At 34.6% G+C, this 15,612-nt stretch overlaps 1 protein-coding gene and 1 long non-coding RNA gene across 14 annotated transcripts in view; one reads left to right on the top strand and one right to left on the bottom strand.

The window, feature by feature from the left end:
* LOC107181265 overlaps positions 1-15,612 on the bottom strand; it is a 129,758-nt gene that overhangs the window by 14,416 nt on the left and 99,730 nt on the right. The window lies entirely within an intron of this gene.
* Positions 1-15,612, top strand: part of UBE3A (ubiquitin protein ligase E3A) — a 92,128-nt gene that overhangs the window by 74,025 nt on the left and 2,491 nt on the right. For 11 of the 12 annotated variants that reach the window (XM_042988289.1, XM_042988287.1, XM_007098941.2 and 8 more), the window contains 3 exons: positions 39-194; positions 285-358; positions 14,960-15,103. In XM_042988289.1, the coding sequence (XP_042844223.1) occupies positions 39-194; positions 285-358; positions 14,960-15,103 (374 nt within the window). The remainder of the gene's footprint in view (positions 1-38; positions 195-284; positions 359-14,959; positions 15,104-15,612) is intronic. The other variant, XM_042988290.1, reaches the window with a different exon arrangement.

Here is a 15,612-nt window from a genome sequence, read left to right as displayed (position 1 = left end):
ATATTATAAGAAGTTCTTGTGGTTAATGTTTTCTGCAGGAATTTGTCAATCTCTATTCTGACTACATTCTCAATAAATCAGTAGAAAAACAGTTTAAGGCTTTTCGGAGAGGTTTTCATATGGTGACCAATGAATCTCCCTTAAAATATTTATTCAGACCAGAGGAAATTGAATTGCTTATATGTGGAAGCCGGGTAAGAAAGCAAAAAGTGTCTGCAAAAATATATCGATTTATTGTTTGTAATGATGTATATATATTAAGACACATTTTCTTGAATTTGCAGAATCTAGACTTCCAAGCACTAGAAGAAACTACCGAATATGATGGTGGCTATACCAGGGACTCTGTTCTGATTAGGTGAGGTGTTTAATTCTTAAAAAGAAGATTTAAATTCATCAGAGGGGTGTGTACTTTATGCTTTAGGTCTTCATCTCTAGGTATTACTTCCCAAATAAGCAAACTCACAAATTCTCAATCTATAATATTAAAAGTGTATTTGTAATATAATCACTAGTTTTCATTGTTAATCTTACAATTTATTTCTTAAGTGTTTATGTAAGTCACATGTTTTCTTTGGCATTTGGGATATAAGTTATCTAATATTCTTAATGATTTTGATTAGCATGTGCTTGCTGCTGGTTAGAAAATAATGAAAATAGAGCTACCATCTCTGAATGTTTCTCCTTTCTTTTGAACTCCCTATTTGTGAACTGTTTCTTCCCTACCTTATATGAAGCACCTTATGTGATCTGTTACGTTCTTTTATTTAATCTTTATGATATGCCAAGATACGTATTAATGTTTGTTCTACACCTGAAGAAACTGAACCCCAAATTTTCACAGAAAGAGGCAAAGATTCCCAATATTATCTGCTCCCAGTCAAGCAATTAGCAATTGCTAATATTTCCTTTTCTGTACTACGCTATTCAATCTTAAAAGGCATAGGCTTCTTTCTTCCTCGCAGGGATTGTTAGAAGAGCATGAAGATGCTTCTTTGGTGCATCTTTGGGGTGGGGTAAGGTGAGAAGGAATGCAAACATAACTTCCTGGAGGTTGTCTCTAAAAGTTATTCCTGTAAGACTCCAATTTGTGGACACCACAATGAATATCAAGTATAATTAGAAATAAATAATATTTTATGTTAAATTATTTTCTTCTGTTATTTTGTTCTTCATCCTGGTGTGCAGGAGGCTACTGGTATTTCCTCTTTTTAGTACACCTTAAGTCATTTCTAGCAGCAGTATTGGAACTTACATACTCTAACCATTGTTCTTCTACTTGAAGTTTCAAAATTGACACATGAAAGGTTTCAGATACGGTGATGAAAAAAAAAACGGCACTTACGTGTCACAAGGAGTTCACAGTAGTAGCTCTGTTAATGACAGTGATCACAGGATTTTGTAGCCTTAGTGTTTCTCTGAGAATAGTTGAAAATACCTTGTGTGTTCTTTATGGAGAAATTATTTTTTAAGTTAAGGTTTAATTTGATTTCTAGCTTCTATAATAACATAATCCCTACTTGATACATATCTTAAGGTCATAAGTTAATGTGTGATTTGAAAGGCAAGTGAAAAGACAACAGGTTCCAAATCATTCTCACAGTTAATGGTATTCTAAATCTTTAAACAAAATTCAATTTCTTATTTTGTCAACCTTAATATGAAAATATTAATTATTAAATAGAGTCTACAACTAGTAGGAAGTTGAAGACTTAGAATAGTAATGATAGGGGCAACTGGGTGGCTCAGTTGGTTAGACGTCTGACTCTTGATTTCAGCTCAAGTCATGATCCCAGTGTTGTGGGATGGAGCCCTGTGTCAGGCTCCACGCTGAGCCTGTGCCCCTCCCCCCACTCGCACTGTCTCTGTCTCTCAAAATCAATAAACTTTAAAAAAACAAAGTGTAAAAATGTTGACTCACAAGCAAGCTTTTGTGTATATGTTTTCCAGTTGCTGATAAGACTCTCCCTGATTTCATTTGACTACTAAGAGACTTAGAGATATCTTTTTTTTTTTTTTTTTTTTTTCAACGTTTTTTATTTATTTTTGGGACAGAGAGAGACAGAGCATGAACGGGGGAGGGGCAGAGAGAGAGGGAGACACAGAATCGGAAACAGGCTCCAGGCTCCGAGCCATCAGCCCAGAGCCTGACGCGGGGCTCGAACTCACGGACCGCGAGATCGTGACCTGGCTGAAGTCGGACGCTTAACCGACTGCGCCACCCAGGCGCCCCTAGAGATATCTTTTTAAATGCCCCTTTTTACTCTTGGGGTGAGGTGAGAGGTGGGGACTGCAGTTTTCTTTTAATTGATAGTTTCCGTTTCAAACGCTTGAGCAGATTCAGATTTGATTATCCTCTCCCCACAGTTCTTGTGATTCATTTCATTGAATCTTTCAGTATTATATCAGCCTTTGTTTCTAGGTAAGCCTAACTTAGCTGTGGTCTGTTAGTTTATAAATATGGTGCTCTGTTTATTTTATTAACCTTTTGTTAAGATTTTTTGGTCTGTATTCATAAGGAATATTGACCAATAATATCCCTTTTTTGTACACATTTATCAGGTTTTGCTACCCTCACATATTGAGTTGAAAGAGTACTGTTCTTTATTTTCAGAAATACTTCTGTAAGATTGGTATTTTTTTCTCTTAAATAAATTTGTTCAAATTCACCAGTGAGACCATCAGGGCCTGGATATTTCTTTTTCAGAAGGTTTTTTGTTTTTTGGAATTTTTTTTTATTTTGTTTTGAAATAACTGTAGATTTATTGGAATTTTCTGTTAAGCTACAGGTTGGTCCCCCATACCCTCCATCACTTTCCCACAGTGGTAACATTTTGCATAACTGTAGCACAATATCAAAATCAGGAAATTGATATAGGTTCAATCTACAGATCATGTTCAGATTTCATCAATTTTTCAGGCACTTATTTATATGTATGTGTAGTTCTGTGTACTTTTTGTTACATTGTATAGATGTGCATAACCACTATCATAATCATAATGCACAACTTTTTCATCACCAGAAGTGTGTCTCCTGCTATCCGTTTGTATGCATACTCCTACCCCTACAGCATGATTCCCTTCAGATCCATCAAAGTTGTTACATATATCAACAGCTTATTCCTTTTTATTCCTGCATAGTATTCCATGGCATAGATGTACCATATTTGATTTAACCATTCAACTGTTTAAAGGACACGTGGTTTGTTGTCAGTATTTGGCTTTTAGGAATAAGGCTACTAAATATTTAGGCACAGATTTTTACATGAACATAAGTTGTCATTTCTCTGGTATAAATGTCCAAGAGTGCAATCTTGGGTTATATGATAAACTGCCAAACTATTTTCCAGAATTACTATACCATTTTACATTTCCCTGGGCAATATATGAGTGATCCAGTTTATATCATTGCTTGCATTTGGTGGTATCAAAGATGTTATTTTGTTCATTCTGCTGGGTATGTTGTGATATCTTGTGGTGTAATTTGAATTACTCTAGATGACAGTGATGTGGGATATCTTTTCATGTATTTATTTACCATCTATATATTGTTTTTGGTGAAATGTCTGGTTATTTTTATTGTTGAATTTTGAGTTCTTCATATATTCTAGTCCTTTCTGAGGTATGTGGTTTTCAAATACTTTGTCCTACTCTTGTAGCTAATCTTTTCATTTTCTTTAGAGAATCTTTTGCATAGCAGAAGTATTTAATTTTGATGAGCTTTGATTTTTCATTTTATGGATCATACTTTTTATTTTTTTAACATTTTTATTTATTTTTTGAGACAGAGACAGACAGAGCATGAACGGGGAGGATCAGAGAGAGAGGGAGACACAGAATCTGAAACAGACTCCAGGCTCTGAGCTGTCAGCATAGAGCCCGACGCAGGGCTCGAACTCACAGACTGTGAGATCATGACCTAAGCTTAAGTTGGACACCCAACCGACTGAGCTACCCAGGCACCCCTGGATCATACTTTTTGTCAAGTCAGACCTAAAACTCTTGGCCAGCCTTAGGTCCTGAAGATTTTCTTTATTTTTTTTCCCCTAGAATTTTAAAGTTTTACATACTATATTGAAATCTGTGGTCCGTTTTTAGTTGATTTTTATATGAGATTCAAGTCAAGATTCTCTTTTTTGCCTGTAGATGCCCATTTGTTCCCATACAATTTATTGAAAAGGCTATCCTTCCTTTCCTGAAGAACTGTTTTTTCATCTTTGTCAAAAATCAGTTTGTAATGTTTGTCTGAATCTGTTTCTGAATTCTATATTCTCCCTTGATCTGTGTGCCTATTCATCCCTCTGTCAATACTACACTGTCTATTAGTATAGGTAAATAGTATTAACATCAGATAATAGTGCGTACTCCAATTTTAAGTGAAAGATTTCTTGCCTTTTCCATATGTTAGCTACTCTGCTTTTCCCTATAAATTTTATATTCACTTTGTGCCTACAAAAAAACCTTGATGAAATTTTGATAGGAGTTAACATTGAGATCAAATTGGGGAGAAATGACATTTTTACTGTGTTGACTCTTCAGCTATAGTATAGCTCCCCATTTATTTATTTTTTATTCCTTTCATCAGTATTCTATAATTTTCAACATACACATTTTATACATGTTTTGTTTGATTTATCCTAAATGTGTGATTTCCTTTGTAGTGATTGTAAATGGTGTTTTTATTTTTTTAATGGTATTGTATTTTAAATTTTTGTTTCCATATGTTGGTAGTATAGTCAGATGTAATTGATTTTTTACATGTTGGTCATATATCTTTTGATCTTGCTGAACTCACTTATTATAGAGGGGTTTTTTTGTTTGTTTTTTTTTATTGAGATCACTTGGGGCCTGCTGTGTAGATAGTCGTGTCATCTGTAAATAGGGGTAGTTTGTGCTGCTTGTTTTTAAATGTTTATGCCTTTTATTCATTTTTCCTGCCTTACTTGCTGCCTAGAACTTTTAACACAATGCCAAATAGGAGTAATAAAAGTGATGAAAACCTTGCCTTGTTCTCAAATTTAGGAGAAAGCATTTATCTTTATTAAGCTTTATATTAGTGTAGTAAGTGCTCTACAAATTCAAGGAAGCTCCCCTCTGTACCTTGCTTGTTGAGTTTTATTATATATAGGTTTTTGGTTTTTGTCAGATGCTTTTTCTGTTGGTTGATATAATTTTTCTTTATCCTCTATTTGATATGGCACATTACATTAATGGATTTTCCATTATTGAACCACCATTGTGTATCTGAGTCATTTCCATTTAGTTATTGTCAAATTGGACTTGCTAATTGTTTGGTGATTTTTGTGTTTAAGTTCATGAGAGATACTGGTCTGTAGTTTTCGTGTTTTATGTTGTCTTGGTCTGGTTTTAACATCAGGGTTAATTCTGGCCTCATGATTGAGTTGAAAAGTGTTCTGCTTTCTAGGGAGAGGATTGTGTTCAAGTGGTACTAATTATTTCTTAAATGTTTGGTAGAATTCTCCAGTGAAACCATCTTGGCCTAGAAATATCCTTTTTGGGGAGTGTTTTAATTTCAAATTCAGTTTGTTTAATGTTTGTAGAACTGTTAAAGTTTTCTTTCATATTGGGTGGGTTGTGATAGTTGGTGTTTTTCAAGGAGTTGATCCATTTTATTTTTAAGTTGTCAAATTTATGTGTGCAGAATTCTTAATATTCCCTTTTTATCCTTTTGATGTCTGCAGATCTGAACTGATCATACCCATTTTAATTCCTCATAGGGATAATTTGCTTGTTTTTCTTTTTTGAACTTGTTAGTCTTGCTTGAGAGATTTGTTGAATTTACTGATTATATTGAAAAGCCAGCTTTTATTTCTTTGTTGTTTTCCTGCTTTCGGTTTCATTGATTTCTGCTGTTTATTACTTCCTTCCTTGTTTTGGTTTAGTTTGCTCTTCTTGTTCTAGGTTATTGAGGATAGAAACAGTGATTGATTAAAACCTTTCCTCTTTTCTGATGTAATCATTTAGTGCTTTAAATTTTATTCTCCCTCACCTTTGCTTTAGCTGTATCCCATATTCTTAATATGTTTGATTTTCATTTTTTTCCCTATGTATTTTTTAAAATTTATTTTGAGACTTTTTCTTCAGCCATTATTTAAATAAAATTATGTTGTTTAATTTCCAGTGTTTTTAAATATTTTCCTCTGTTACTGATTTCTAGTTTGATTCTTCATAATAAGAGAACTTAATCTTCATGACTCCCCAATGCTTTTGAATTTGTGAATTCTGTGTTGATAGGTGGAATGTTCTATAAATGTTGATGTAGATTCTGTTCATTGATGATTTTGCAGATTTTCTGACTATTAGTTGCTCAGAGACAAGGGTCTTGAATGCTCCATAATGGTAGATTTGTTCATTCGTCCTTTCAGCTCTATCAGTTTTTACTTTATGTATCTTAAATATTTTTTGATTGGTGCATACACTCTGAACCTCAGTACGTCTTCTTGGTGGATGTCTTCTTGGTGGATTGATCCTTTACCATTATTATGTGATGTGCCTCTTTGTCTCTACTGATTTTCTTTACTCCCAAACCTACTCATCTGTTAATCTTCTTTAGCACATTTTTTGTGCGTGTGTGTGAGAGAGAGAAAGAGAAAGAGAGTGCATGCACATGTGAGCAAACAGGGGAGTGTCAGAATCTCAAGCGGGCTCCATGCCCAGCATGGAACTCATTCTCAACCCTGAGATTATGACCTGAGCTGAAATCAAATTGGACACTTAACAGACTGAGTTACCCAGGTGCCCCAACACTTTCCTTTTAATTAAACTTTTTATTGTGAGATCATGTAATTTGGCATATAGTTGTAAGAAATCACACAGACCCTGTGTATACTTTACCGTGTTTCCCTCAATGGAAGTCTTTATAAAACATTAGTATAATATCACAACTAGAATACGGTTAAGATACAGAAAAGTTCTGTCACCACAAGAATTCCTTCTGTTGATCTTTTATATATAAGTCAGTCACACTCGTACCGTTACCCTGTCCTCACTCTAGTCCCTAATCCCTGACAACCACTAATCTGTTCTCTGTTTCTTTAAGTTTGTCATTTCAAGAATGTTGTATTAAGTGAATCACATATAATGTGTCACCTTTTGGGATTGGCTTTTTTTACTCAGCCTTGAAAGTCATCCAGATTTTTTCACTATCAATAATTTGTTTCTTTTTATTGCCAAGTAGTGTTTATTCCTTTGCTATGGATTTACCAGTCTTTTTAACCATTTGCTTGTTGAAAGACTTCAGACTGCAGAAAAGCTTCTAAAGCCATTATGAATAAAGTTGCTATGAATAATCGTGATTTTTTAGGTAACATAAATTTTCATTTCTATGATAAATGCCAAGAGTGCACCTGACTTTTTTTTTTTTTTTTTTTAACTGTTGAGTTTGAGAGCTCTGTGTGCATATTCTAGATTTACTACTTTATCTTTCCTCCAGTGAATTACTTTTTTCACATATGTCAAAAATCAGTGGAGCAATTTCTGTAGGTCTCTTTCTGGTACGTGTCTTTCTCCTTTTCCCTTTTTTTTCCTTCATGTATTTTGAGGCTCTGAAATTTGGTGCATATCTTTTTTCGGTTTTTAACATTTTTTCGTACATACCCATTTAGAATCATACGTTATTGGTGGACTGGTCTTTTTATCATTATATAAGGTCACTCTTTGTATCTTGAAATTTTCTGTGCTCTTAATCTAATATGAATATAATATGCTGGTATTTTTTTAAGTTTGCATGATATCTTTTTCTGTCATTGTACTTTCAACCTGTTGCTGAATTCAAAATGAATTGCTTAGAAATAGCATAAAGTTTGTTTTTTTTTTTTTTAGTCTACTCTGTCAGTTTGCCTTATAATTGGTAAATTTAGACAGTTCATATTTAAGGTTATTATTTAAGGTTAATAGGTTAGGGCTTACATCTACCATTTTGTTTTATGTTCCTCTTTGTGATTGCTTGTTTCTATCTTTTTGCCTTCCATGGATTATTTAGTTACTTGAGCATATTTTAAGATTCCCTCTTGATTTACTTTTAGTGTTTATTGGGGTATATTGTTTATATAGTGTTCTTCCTGGTTGCTGTGATATTACACTGTACATATGTGAAAGTGGATAACATCACTTCCAGTGAAGTGTGGAAACCTTGCTTCCATTTAGGTTTCTTTCCTCACTTTTAAAAATTGTCTTGACTATTAATGCTGTTACAATTTTTGTATCAGTCATCACATTTGATTTACAAAACTCATGAGAATAGTATTCTGTTGTATGTTACTTACATTTCTTCTGTCATTTGCTTCAAGAGTCCATATTTTGTCACTTTCTTTCAGTCATTCTTCAAAGACAGATCTATTGATGGCATTTTCTTTTAGTTTTCCTTTGTCTAGGGATGTCTTTACTTCCCCTTTATTCCTGAAGAATAGTTTTGTTTAAGCTTTTTGAAGTTTGTTCAGCTTCTTGAATTTGTGGGTTTGTGTCTTTTGCCCAACATGGTAAGGTTTTGGCCATTTCTTCAAATACTTTTTCAGCTCCAGTCTCTTTTCTTTCTGGGCCTCTAATAATTTGATATTGTTCCACATGCACCTGAGTTTCTGTTGTTGTTCCTCTGTTTTCTCTTTTGTTCGGTTTATTATTCTCTGTCATCTTTACTATTGATTCCATCCGGTATTTTTCTTTTAGTGTATTTTTCAGTTCTATAATTTACATTTAGCTCTTTTTATTATTATTATTATTATTATTATTATTATTATTATAACTTCTGTTTCTTTCCTGAGATTTTTCTATTATTTCACAAGTGAAACATTTTGTGGGTTGTGGTTCCAGTGACAAATTTAGTTTTCCAGAGACGTTGTGGCACTATTCTGGTCTGCTGTATTTATATCATTCCATGGGGGCTCCCAATACATGATGGTGTTGTTTGAGGGGGCTGAAATGAGCTGCTTCACCAGGCCGAGTTGCATGGTGTCTTAGGCCCATGGGGCTGGAGAGCTCTTCCTGGGCTCTGTGCCTATTGTAGTAGAATTCTTCTTGCTGGTATTGTTGGTCATTCAGTGTCTCTGGGCTAGAAGGGACTCTGAGGCTCTGCAAGAAGAGGAGCACTTCCCAGGCGAGGACCAATTGTGGCAGAAATCCACTAACAACTGTTTGGGTTGAGAAGGAGAACCCAGAGGCTTCTTGTTTTCTTGATTCAATATAAGATTTTTATCATCTGTTTCTGTGGTATTATCATTGTACTTAATGTATCCTGTGGTTTTTCTAGTTTCGTTTTAGTTTCCTCAATTTGACATATTTTTTTCTTTAATTTCTGGTTATTCCCTAGTTCTGTCATATCTTCCAAAATCTTTTCTTCTAAAATTTTCTGTTTGACTTAGTTGTCCTTTCATAGCCTCTACTGTTATTTGAAAAAAAAAGAAAAGAAAAGAAAATTAACTTAATTTGAACTTTGTTTACAATTTTCATGTTTTGTTAGCAGATCTTTCAGTGTACTTTATTCTCTATAGAGACATCATTCTTGTGTGTGCGCGCACACACACATTATTCTCTCTCTAGTAACAGCTCTTTTTAGTGTTTGTGATTTTTTTCCTGTTGCTCATTACTTTTAAGTGGAATGAGTTTTGTCATATTTGCAAGAGGGAGAGATAGGCCAGGCAGCTTTTCCTGCTTCAGGAAGGCTCTGTACATTTTACTTTTGCAAAATGATAAAAATATATACATATATGTATATGTATATATGTATGATCTTGCATTTTCTGAAACTTGCCTATTCTACTCTTCCCATTTATTTGACTTTTTCTTGTTTTGTTTTGTTTTGTTTTGTTTTGTTTTTCCTTCTTGATTTGGTCAATTTGGACCTATGTCGAGCAGTTTCTCCTCAGTTTAAAAGAGAATTTTAGTGTTCAAGAGCTTTAAAGGCCCAGACCTTTCACTGTATCATGATCCCTTGTATTGGATAACTCTTTGAGCTGCTATTCTCAGACTAACATGTGATTTCCAGTGGGTTGGTGTTTTTGAGGTCCCATTGTTCTCAGGGCTGTAAGAAACGCAGTTGTCTTCCTTGTGCTTCTTCACCCACTGACACCAATACCAGCCAGGTCTTGTAGTGTCAGTGGTGTTCCTTTTCACTTACACACAAGGATTTATGGGGGATATCTTGTTACCTAGTTTTATAGGTGCTCTCTGTAGGTCTTCTCTTTTGTCATCCACTTAGTTCTGATTTTACGGGAGAGATTAAGATTAGGAAGATTGGAAAGAAAAACAAAAACAAAATAACTGTGTTTCTGCCACCATCATTGTCCCAAAACCTCCTGTCTCTCTTCTAATTTTTAGTATCAGTATTCTTGCCTGAATCCATTGTTTCACTGGGGGTTGCAAAATGGTGATTTAGGAAAAAAAATTTTTTCTGTTCATTCTACATATATACCTGCCATTCTTTTTCCTCATCAGTGGTTGCTATTTGATTACCTTGAGAAACAGTTCTACTGAAAAGGCATAATAAAATGTAATTAAATATTTTAGAGTAAGGAGTTGATACAAATTCAGTAATGACAAATGAGTTTGGATTTTAATTGGTGGGGTGAATTTGTTTCGTTTTGTTTTTTGGATTTTTTCTGAATATTGTTATGAACTCATGGACTTTTATATGTTGAGTGTGTTTCACATTCATTATTCTTAGTGATATTCAAACAGCTTAGTTTTGGTATGCTTTTAACATCACCTTATTACATTTTGAAATTTTTAGGTCACCCTTGAGCATTCTTAACTCGAGGTCTGAAATAAGCCATTTTATAAGAAATCATATGGCTAAATAGTATCATTGTGTGAAAACAGTATAGATTATTAGGACATAGTGTTTATTTCTAACCTTTTGCTATTAGAAATAATGTGACAGTGAATCATCATACATGGATTATTCCATATGTATGTATGGGTATCATTTAATTGCTAAAAATGGGATTGTTACATCAAATTGTAGATACATGTGTTTTTTTTGCTAGGTAATGCCAAATTCTCCTTCACAGTAATTGTAACATTGTGTACTCCCACCAGCAATATAGGAGTATCCCTTTTCCTACAGTTTCCCAAATCCAGTGTGGTGTTTAAACTCTGATGTTTACCTGTCTGCTAGTTAAGAAATGATAATTTGTGTTTTCCTCAATATGTATGAGAATGGGCATCTTTTCTTGTACTTAGGAGCTATTTGTATTCTTTATAGTCTTACTCCTTTTCCTGCTAAGTTATTGGTTATTTTCTTTGTTTTTAGAAACTTTATATGTCAGATTAGCTGTTTAACCCTAATAAATTTGCAAATATATTTTTACGAGTTTATCTTTTGACTTTGCTTAGGTTTTTGTTTTTGTTTTTGCCAAGTAAAAGCTTTTATGTTTATGTAGTTAAAATACTAATCTTTTTCTGTATTCTGCTTTGGTGCATATTTCTTTAGGTTTTTGTTTTGTTTTTGTTTTTTGGGGTTTTTTTGTTTGTTTAGTTTTTTAAATTCCTTTTTCTTGTCCTTTTGTTTCTGATCTCTGTGTCCCTAGTAGAAATGTTGTTTATGCTGTTTCTCCTTTGGTCACCTTATATATTAACCTTCTGTTTCCAAATTTATGTTCATATTTCTTGAATATGTTTGAGTATTCCCATTTCTGTTTCAGATTTGTTCATTCCTGAGCTTTGTATTTCTGATTAATGGTGTTCTTTTCTATCTTCATATTGGAATGTGGGAATTACACAGTTTGCATTCTTCACAACTGAATTTTTCAAGAATACATTTTTTCTGCTAGGAATTTAGCTTCTTACTTGTTATACTTGTTTCATAATGTCTTTATTTGGACTTTGGAATTATGTTTTTCTCATTTATGTATCTATTGGTTGGATTTTTCTGACTTATTAGTAGATCTCATGGGGGACTAGAGAGAAGTTTGGGTGGCTTTAGTGGTCTTTTGATCGAATAGTCCCTCTTTTGTTGTGCAGTTTCTTTAATACATGGTTATGTGGCCTACCACCTTCTGATTCTTCAGTTCCATCTTGTTTAATTAGGACCTTTTTCATTAGCTGCTTCCATCTCTTTTTTTTTTTTTAGTTTTTTTTTTTCAATGTTTATTTATTTTTGAGTGAGACAGAGACAGAATGAGAGTTGTTTAGCAGCAGAGAGAGAGGGAAACACAGAATCCAAAGCAGGCTCCAGGCTCTGAGCTATCAGCACAGAGCCCGATGCGGGGCTGACCTGAGCTGAAATCGGACGTTCAACGAACTGAGCCACCCAGGCATTCCTGCTTCCATCCCTTTATAACCAGAAGCTACTTTCAAAGGGACACATATGCCTCCTAGGGTGCTCCCCATCCCTTCCAGGTAGCATGCCTGTCATTTCTAATCCCTGATACTTTTCTAAGACCCTTCCTTTTAGCCACTTTGTTGCCAGTGCTCTTACCTATCCTTAGTAGTTCACTCTTGGGGTGGGGCTCTGCCCTTCTGGGATGAACTGTAACCTGTGTTATTCTTCTGTACACCCCCCTCTTCCATAGTGCTCCTGCTGGACTCTGCTAGTTTGGGCTCAGGTGTTCGTACTCCAGCTGATATGTCAGTTGGGAGTTTGCTGCTCTGTTTTCCTGATTTTAATCTAAGCATAGGTTATGAGTGTTTCTATCAGATTTTCTCTCATTTTTGATCTGAATAGGTTTAAGGAGATATAAATGAGATGTGATCCATGCAGCCACCACTTAAGGAAGAAATGGAGAAGCCTCTCTTTTTCATGTTTGGTTTTCTAAATAGTTGCATTCCTAACCAGAATTTTAATATAGAACATAACACTAAGAGAAGAATTTTGTCAATAAGTGTTTTCATTATAAACTGATGGCAACTCCAGTATTTTAAATTCCTATTTTTTAGAAAGAACCAAATAAATAAGAAGCCATGCTGATAAGGATACCTTTCTATCTGTCTTTTTAGGTATGACTGGTTCCTTGTAGTGTGCAGGACACCTATTCTGCCCTGACAGAGAGCTCTAGGCTATAGGAAACTTATTTTTTCTTGTCAGCCAACCAAAAGTGAGATCTAAACTGTGGGGTGATTTTAGCTGTTCCTGAAAGATGCACCTGCAAGTTCCATGTCTAATTTCCTGTTGTTACGATGTAGTTCTTTATTGTTTTCTCTAGGGGAGTGGGAGGTTTACCGGAACTGAGGGGTGGGGAGGATGTTAAGAGTGTCAGGGAAAAAAAGTAGGAAGACTTTGAAGGGAGGCAAGAAGTCTAATAAAGCTGCTAACCTGTGTCAGAAGTATTGGCATTGCACAAACAAAAATGCCAGCATTTTGATAATAGAAATTGTATCCTGGAATATTAGAATATCGAAAACTGGAATTATATGTGTAGGGAGTGTGATCTTTTCTGCTAAGATTCTGGAAAGAGCCTTTCAAATAAATATTAAAATGTACTCTTTGATCAATTTAAAAAAACATTTTTAATTTTTTTCTAAAATCTTGTATTTTTTTTAGCTGAGAATTAGTATATATGTTAAATTTATGGATATCTCATTCGAACAAATATGCCAAGATTGCTTTTAATGAGCTACGTTTGTGGGTTGTTTTTTTTTTTTTAATGTTTATTTTTCAGAGATAGAGCACGAGTGGGGGAGGGGCAGAGAGAGAGGGAGACACAGAATCTGAAGCAGGCTCCAGGCTCTGAGCTGTCAGCCCAAAGCCTGACACAGGGCTTGAACCCACAAGCTGTGAGATCATGACCTAAGCTGAAGTCGGAGTTGGACGCCCAAATGACTGAGCCACCCAGGCGCCCCCATTTTGTTTTTAGAGTGATTATAACAACATGAATTTTATCACATAGGTTTTAGAAATGCCAGGGACCAAATCATTCTCTTAAAATAATTGCATGTAAGTAGTGTCCTCCAGGGGCACCTGGGTGGCTCAGTCAGTTAAATGTCCGACTTCAGCTCAGGTCATGATCTCATTGTTTGTGAGCACAAGCCTTACATAGGGCTCTGTGCTGACAGCTCAGAGCCTAGAACCTGCTTTGGATTCCCTGTCTCTTTCTTTGCCCTTCTCTTTCTCTCTCTCTCTCTCTCTGTCTCTCTCTCTCAAAAATAAATATTTTTTAAAAATTAAAAAAGAAATTATCCTCCATCCCCACTTCCATAACACGTAAAGTCAAAAATGTTCTAGTTTATATAAAAGTATGTTTTTGGGGGTGCCTGGGTGGCTCAGTCGGTTAAGCGGCCGACTTCGGCTCAGGTCACGATCTCGCGGTCCGTGAGTTCGAGCCCCGCGTCGGGCTCTGTGCTGACAGCTCAGAGCCTGGAGTCTGTTTCAGATTCTGTGTCTCCCTCTCTCTCTGCCCCTCCCATGTTCATGCTCTGTCTCTCTCTGTCTCAAAAATAAATAAATGTTAAAAAAAAAAAAAAAAAGTATGTTTTTGTATTACTACTATTAGGGGTGTGTGTGTTTCTTTTTATTTTGTCCTTAATCTCTTATCACCTCTCCTCACCCCCAATTCCCAAAATTAAGTAAGGTAAGGGTAGACAAAGAGAATAAGGAAGTCAGGTATGGAGGGCAATAAATAAAAATATATATACCCAAAGACATCTGGAGTTAATTTTTTAGAGTATTTCTTTTCACTTATTTTCATTTCACAGGATTTGAGTTTTGGATTTTGTCTTTACTGATTACTGATTATATACTGTGAGTATACCGTAGTTTACATAATTATTTCCTACTGGACACTTGGGTTTGCCGGTTAATGTTGTAAATAATATGATTTTAAAACTGTTTCCTTAAGATAAATTTGCATAAGTAATCCATAGATCCTAAATCACCAGGAGTTTAGGGTTTCTGATATTAACTTCCAGTTCATCTCCCTAATATGGTTTTAATAAGTCATAAACTCATATTAGTGTTAGTTGTAAATGAATGCCAAACTAAAATCAGTATTCTGTCTTTTCTCCTTAGGGAGTTCTGGGAAATTGTTCATTCATTTACAGATGAGCAGAAAAGACTCTTCTTGCAGTTTACAACAGGCACAGACAGAGCACCTGTGGGTGGACTAGGAAAGTTAAAGATGATTATAGCCAAAAATGGCCCAGACACAGAAAGGTAATTATTAAATTGTGACTATATACCAGAAACCTTACATCCCATATCACACATATGTGAACTGTCCAGTAGCTTCTGAGCACTTTTATAATTTTATATAGAACTCCAAATCACATGAAACATTAGTTCAGAGAATATTTTGCTGTTACTGTTTGAGGAAATTTTTAAAACAGTGCCTAGTTCAAAATTATTACAGGGCTCACTTGATTTGGAATTTTACATATTCAGTTTTTAATTTCACAGTTTTTTAATTGAACACCATATTATGTAATCTATTTATGATGGTTAAGTTGAGGCTAAGAAAATTGTTCGGCACTAGATTTCATAATGTTGACATTTAAATCCAATATCATAATCTTGACATTTGATTTTATTCTCTCTTCATTATAGAAGTTAACATTTTTTTTGAATAAGAATCATACATACAGTAACCTATTTAAGGGTTTAAATATATAGAAAAATTTCTATTAGTAGTCCACATTATTTTCTGTATGATGCCTTTAACATTT

Source organism: Panthera tigris, chromosome B3 (assembly GCF_018350195.1).
Source record: "Panthera tigris isolate Pti1 chromosome B3, P.tigris_Pti1_mat1.1, whole genome shotgun sequence".
Classification (NCBI taxonomy): domain Eukaryota; kingdom Metazoa; phylum Chordata; class Mammalia; order Carnivora; family Felidae; genus Panthera; species Panthera tigris.
Note: the sequence above shows the minus strand (reverse complement) of the source record. Positions and strands in the feature narration are given on the sequence as shown.